The following is a 6,968-nucleotide window of genomic DNA, read 5'->3' on the forward strand; positions in this document are numbered from 1 at the left end:
GGGCACGTTACCGAGGGTGGGTGCTGGCGGCAGACGTCATGGGGGTGTGGAGTTGGGGGTCTAGTGGTTGGCACTGGACATAACCAGGGGGTGGGGTTTGCATGGTACCTCTGTGCGGTGCCCCGCCCAGCTCACTGATGTCACTAATTGACAAGAGCTGGACGGGATGCCAGCCAGAGCGTCCCACTCAGCTGCTGGCAACCAGTGACATCAGGGACACTTTGGCAGGAAAAGGGCACGCTCCAAGCTCGCTCCCGGGATGCACTACAATCTCACATTTAGTTTACTAATTTGTATTGAGATTGTAGTCCATCCCGGGGGGGGGCGGAGCTTGGAGCGATGACTACTCTACAACACACACAGGGACCATGGGGAACAGACGTAGCCCCCCCTCCAGAAGGAAGGACAGTGTCAGGGATGATTGGAGAATCTGCAGCCGAGTGATACACAAATAAGATACATTGTTGTTCGGAGTTCAGGGACTGGGATGGATTTTTAAGATTTAACCCCTGAGTGTAGTGTCACTTTAAATAAATACAATGTAGCATATGCAGTCTGACAAGAAAGCTGTAGACAAATGTGATTGTGAACATAATGCTGACATGACCCTTAGAAAAGCTTTTATTGATCTTTATTACTTTAGTGATCCTGCACCATGTCCTTCTATCCGCGGGGATCTGTACAATCCTGTCCTAAACCTGGACCGCCTCAAAGTGCCGCTTCTTAGACCTGCAGACAAGATGGAATCTGCTGCCACCCAGATCCACCAACGTGGCTTCAGGAACATGGCTGTCCCGCCACACGTAGCAGATCGCATGAATCCGGGACAAAGGCCGGGTCATTACAAGGTGTGGGGGGAATGGACAAAATTCTAGACTATATAATAGCTAAATCATCTATGGGGCTGGAGTCTGAGTTCCTGAACGATTGCTGATACAATACTTCACAATGGTGCATTAAATGTGTAAATAAAAGTGTGTTTTTTCCAGTTTTGGGATGCTTGTGTTTATTTTTATGGACCAAGAAAAAAAAAGTGGCTGTAGCCCTGCCATCGTAGCTATTTTCTTGCTGCATATGAACATACACTGAGTGGCCGGATTATTATATACACCGAGTGGCCGGATTATTATATACACCGAGTGGCCGGATTATTATATACACCGAGTGGCCGGATTATTATATACACCGAGTGGCCGGATTATTATATACACCGAGTGGCCGGATTATTAAACTACAGGTTACATGGCTCTACAGCAGAATTTCCTTGGCTTCCCCATTCAGTGACCTCTTGCTATTACACAAGGTGCTTTGCATTGGTGGCCGGTGGCCTATCCCAGTAATTGTGCACCTGATATATTAATTGGCACGGACTCATTGCACTCCTAATAATATTGATTCTTATAAACCAGTTGGCTTTCGTTACCAGCCCACCCAGTCCAGTCAGTTCTAACAGTGCATTAAATGAGTGGGGGCATTGGTATCCCACCTGAAGGTGGGCCCCTGTGATACCAGCAGTATGTGAAGTAAAGGGAAGAAAGCTCTCAGTCACATTGGTATCAGCAAGTAGCCAATGCATTTCGGGTTTTTGGTCCTTTTTCATCAGTGTTTAATAAAGATACAATGTGCTGTACAATTTCGGGGTATTTACTACCACAAAACACATCCAAGGCCATCTATAAGCCACACCTGTGCCTATCTGTGGGCACATTAGAGTGTAAGCTCTTGGGCTGCAGAGAATGACGTAGGTGTCAGATGTATTAGCATTATGAAATAAAAAAAAAAAGCAAAGGAGGCCACTGTGTTAATAAAGGATAAAAATACAGTTTATTTTTTACTAATCTGCAGCAACAGCTCCTCAGTTCAGTGCGCGCCGACCTCTTCCTCCTACAATGAAAAAAACAAAAGTGAAATATCCGCCAATCATTTTATTTTATTGTTAAATGCTCAAACATACTAATGACACATTTCTCAGAAGCAAGACTCGGCCCACGTTACCTCATTTATAATAGGAAAGCACCGATACTGGTCAATCAGCATAGAGCTGGCTTCTCGGCCAATTAGGAACCTGGGTGGCGGGTCATCATCCCGGCTTCCTGATTGGCCGGGAAGCTGGCTCCATGTTCCCTGGCGGAGCCCATGGGCAAGTACAAATACTTGCTGAAATACTTGGCTTGGTACCGGCACCTATATTGGCACTAGCATCGGCATTGGTGCATCCCGAATTTATAATAATTAAATTCCACGTACATTTTGCTGATTCATGTGTTTGTGGTGCGATATCAGAGACTGCACGGTCAATGACAGCTGCAGATCTAAGACTAACCACCAATCAGCACGAATCCCAATCATGTGATCACCATAAAAGCCAATCATGCTTCTAACATACAGCCCTAGAGGTTTACAAACGTCTGCAGCCTGAAGAAGGTGCTCTCTCTCTCTCTCCTATATCTTCTCTCTCTCTTCTATATCTCCCCCCCCTCTCTCTCTCTCTCCTATATCTCCCCCCCCTCTCTCCTATATCTTCTCTCTCTCTTCTATATCTCCCCCCCCTCTCTCTCTCTCTCCTATATCTCCCCCCCCTCTCTCCTATATCTTCTCTCTCTCTTCTATATCTCCCCCCCCTCTCTCTCTCTCTCCTATATCTCCCCCCCTCTCTCCTCCATCTTCTCTCTCTCTTCTATATCCCCCTCTCTCTCTCTCTCTCCTATATCCCCCCCCTCTCTCTCTCTCTCTCCTATATCCCCCCCCTCTCTCTCTCTCTCTCCTATATCCCCCCCCTCTCTCTCTCTCTCTCCTATATCCCCCCCCTCTCTCTCTCTCTCTCCTATATCCCCCCCCTCTCTCTCTCTCTCTCCTATATCCCCCCCCTCTCTCTCTCTCTCTCCTATATCCCCCCCCTCTCTCTCTCTCTCTCCTATATCCCCCCCCTCTCTCTCTCTCTCTCCTATATCCCCCCCCTCTCTCTCTCTCTCTCCTATATCCCCCCCCCCTCTCTCTCTCTCTCCTATATCTCCCCCCCCCCTCTCTCCTATTCTCTCTCTCTCCTATATCTCTCCTCTCTCTCTCTCTCCTATATCCTCTCTCTCTCTTCTATATCCCCTCTGTCCTCTCTCTCTTCTATATCCCCCCTCTTTCGCATTTTTGTCTAGGGGGTCTATTTATAAACAATTCACAGAGCCCTTCACCCTGCATATATCTGTGAACATTTTTTGTGTGAAATTAATAGGAAAAACAAATGTTCTTTATATGTTTTAATTTCAGGTTGAATGTATCGCGGTGTAATGCCGCATTATGGACAGTAGATGGAGCTGAGGAGTTTAGAAAATAAATACTTGTCTCCTCAACTCCATCTAGTGGCCATAATTCAGCATTACATCGCAATACATTTGGCCTGAAAAGAAAATACATTGAGAACATTCCTTTTTTGCCCGATATTAGCACAAAACAAACATTTACAGATATTCACAGGGTGAAGGGCTCTGTGGATTGTTTATAAATAGACCCCCAAGTGTCAAATATAGGCAGGGTATCGATTATTTCCTTGCAAACCTGATTTAGGTTGACAAGTCATAGAGCTATTGTCAAATTAACCGACGCCAACTAACGCTGATTAATTTGTTCTGGGCATCCAGACATCAATGATCTCCAGTCATGATAAGGTTAATACCTGTGTACCCCAAGCTTTACCCCCTGTGCACCCCCTGTGGTTCAGCAGCTTTGGGTCCACGCCTGTGGATGAACCATCTGGAATATTCTGATGACGCCCCGTTAATACTGAAAAGGATGCTGGGACAGCTCTGGGCTGCCTACCTCTAAGACTGAGGAGTGGAGGGGATCCTTCAAATCTTCCGGAAAGTCTGGAAGTGGCATCTGGAATCCGACCTTACCCTTCAGCCAATACGTCTTCTGCTTCCCTTTCCCCTGGGAATAGAATCAGGATCTCAGTGCACGTGCGAATATGCAAAAACCTTTCTTTAGTTTTAGATAAAAGTGTGGAAGGGTCACAAAACGATATGTCCCTGCTGGGGGGGCAAAGGGGGGGGGGGGCCCCCCTCTCTATCTAAGTTATCTTTGTCACCGGGAGAGAAAGTGATGACAAATCCAAAATATAACAGTTATTGGAACCGTAATAGAGTGGAATTCTTCTGAAGGGGACATCTGAGTGACAACTGTCTATGCAATGGCTCCGCGCTTGTGCACGTATTGTGAACGAGTGTCAGAGCGCGCATGTTTAATGCGCGATCACGTGTGAACGGGGACCTAATTAGTTAAAGGAGAACTATGAGATGAGTGATTTTCACTCCTCCTCATAGTTCGAGCCGACGTGTGACAATGAAACTGTCACACGTCAGCTCAATAGATCGGGAAGTGAGCAAACCCATACCGTCGCTCGCTCACTTCTCGATCTATCCGTGCAGAGAGCGGTGACTGTCACTCACAGCTCTCTGCAGGGATTCCCCCCCTCCCCGCTCCGATCCTCCAGAGCTGACTGGCGGAACGGACGGGTACAGCTGGCTCTGCCTCTAGATAGGCAGAGCCAGCTGTCAATCACGCAGCTGGGTGGATCTCGACAGTAATTTCGGGATCGGTCCCGGCTGCGGCGGTCTCAGTATGTAGGGAGTTGTAGCTCGCGATATACTGAGCTTTGTGTCACGGGAGGATGCTGGTTTATGAGGAGAACTATGGAGAAAAACACTGACCCCGTAGTTCTCCTTTAAATACATTCCAGCTGCATCAAAACAGAACAAATTCAAAGTCTTACAGTGTGTTTTCTTTAGAAAGCAGCCACAGCCTAAGTAAAAGAGGCTGACCCCTGCCAGCATGCTGCAGAAAAGGACCCTTGCTCTGTGTGTGGAAGCAGCTATCTCTCTGCAGAGGTCGGGCACACCCCCTGCTGAGTCACAGTTAGTTCCCTCCAATCATCAGTAGGTAGTGTGTTGAACGTCTGCAGTGAGACCACCGCTTCCCCACAGAGAACAAGGCTCCTTCTATGCAGCATGCTGGCATAGGGTCAGGCTTATGTACTGCTTTCTACAGAAAACCAATAATAATTATGCAGGTTTTGCAAGGACAGCATAAAGTGGACAATTGTAGTGCATACAGAAGCAAAGTCTGCACTAGGAATGGGGCGGGGGTGCGGTCATACCTTTATCTGGATGAATCCCCGTTCCTTCATATCATATCCTCCGATCTCATTCAGGGCACTGGCTGTTGTTTCAGAAACATGGATCCTCAGAGCTGCCAGAGATGAACATATAGAACATGAGTGAAGAAAGACATATGGATGAGTCTTCTCCTGGGATCTAATGAATGGAAGGGCCCCCCCAGGGGGCATCTAAACCTTAGTGGTAGAATGTGACTCACGAGTCGGGAAACACTGAAACTGGACAAATCACTCAGACCAGAGTTTACCTACGTAGACTGTTGCTCTCCATCCTTGATGCCATGTTAACCGTGTCCCCAAACAGGCAGTACCTGGGCATGGTCACACCCACCACACCAGCCACCACGGGACCTGTAATCAGCAGGAGGCAGAGAGGAGCATGTAAGATAACGCAAGACACAAAATGCACCTTAAAAGTGGACCTGTCATCAGATATATTTTCCATGTTGCTTGCAGCATGCTGAGGAATGTGCCAGTGAAAGCCCTCCAGGTATTGAATCCTGTAGCTACCTTGGACCTTGTCTCATGTAACTAGATTGGACCTTGCTCCCTCTTCCTACCTTGGACCTTGCATTCTGTAGCGACCTTGGACCTTGTCTCCTGTAGCTAGATTGGACCTTGAATCCTGTACCTGCCTTGGATTCCAAACCTTGGACCTTGCCTCCGGCAGCTACCTTGGACCTTGTCTCCTGTAGCTAGATTGGACCTTGAATCCTGTACCTGCCTTGGATTCCAAACCTTGGACCTTGCCTCCGGCAGCTACCTTGGACCTTGTCTCCTGTAGCTAGATTGGACCTTGAATCCTGTACCTGCCTTGGATTCCAAACCTTGGACCTTGCCTCCGGCAGCTACCTTGGACCTTGTCTCCTGTAGCTAGATTGGACCTTGAATCCTGTACCTGCCTTGGATTCCAAACCTTGGACCTTGCCTCCGGCAGCTACCTTGGACCTTGTCTCCTGTAGCTAGATTGGACCTTGAATCCTGTACCTGCCTTGGATTCCAAACCTTGGACCTTGCCTCCGGCAGCTACCTTGGACCTTGTCTCCTGTAGCTAGATTGGACCTTGAATCCTGTACCTGCCTTGGATTCCAAACCTTGGACCTTGCCTCCGGCAGCTACCTTGGACCTTGTCTCCTGTAGCTAGATTGGACCTTGAATCCTGTACCTGCCTTGGATTCCAAACCTTGGACCTTGCCTCCGGCAGCTACCTTGGACCTTGTCTCCTGTAGCTAGATTGGACCTTGAATCCTGTACCTGCCTTGGATTCCAAACCTTGGACCTTGCCTCCGGCAGCTACCTTGGACCTTGTCTCCTGTAGCTAGATTGGACCTTGAATCCTGTACCTGCCTTGGATTCCAAACCTTGGACCTTGCCTCCGGCAGCTACCTTGGACCTTGTCTCCTGTAGCTAGATTGGACCTTGAATCCTGTACCTGCCTTGGATTCCAAACCTTGGACCTTGCCTCCGGCAGCTACCTTGGACCTTGTCTCCTGTAGCTAGATTGGACCTTGAATCCTGTACCTGCCTTGGATTCCAAACCTTGGACCTTGCCTCCGGCAGCTACCTTGGACCTTGTCTCCTGTAGCTAGATTGGACCTTGAATCCTGTACCTGCCTTGGATTCCAAACCTTGGACCTTGCCTCCGGCAGCTACCTTGGACCTTGTCTCCTGTAGCTAGATTGGACCTTGAATCCTGTACCTGCCTTGGATTCCAAACCTTGGACCTTGCCTCCGGCAGCTACCTTGGACCTTGCTTCCTGTAGCTACCTTGGGCCTTGCCTCCTGTAGCTACCTTGGACCTTGC

At 48.4% G+C, this 6,968-nt stretch overlaps 1 protein-coding gene across 1 annotated transcript in view; it reads right to left on the minus strand.

Moving 5' to 3' along the window:
* Nucleotides 1-1,860: 1,860 nt before the first annotated feature.
* Nucleotides 1,861-6,968, minus strand: part of LOC108798364 (guanylate cyclase 2G-like) — a 37,412-nt gene continuing 32,304 nt past the window's right edge. Inside the window, exons 20-24 of the mRNA XM_018570107.1 lie at nucleotides 5,417-5,515; nucleotides 5,147-5,238; nucleotides 3,811-3,921; nucleotides 1,996-2,124; nucleotides 1,861-1,884 (exon numbers count right to left, since the gene is read on the minus strand). Coding sequence (XP_018425609.1) covers nucleotides 1,861-1,884; nucleotides 1,996-2,124; nucleotides 3,811-3,921; nucleotides 5,147-5,238; nucleotides 5,417-5,515 — 455 coding nt within the window. The remainder of the gene's footprint in view (nucleotides 1,885-1,995; nucleotides 2,125-3,810; nucleotides 3,922-5,146; nucleotides 5,239-5,416; nucleotides 5,516-6,968) is intronic.

This window comes from Nanorana parkeri, unplaced genomic scaffold (assembly GCF_000935625.1).
Source record: "Nanorana parkeri isolate BGI_ZX_2015 unplaced genomic scaffold, ASM93562v1 scaffold1455, whole genome shotgun sequence".
Taxonomy (NCBI): Eukaryota; Metazoa; Chordata; class Amphibia; order Anura; family Dicroglossidae; genus Nanorana; species Nanorana parkeri.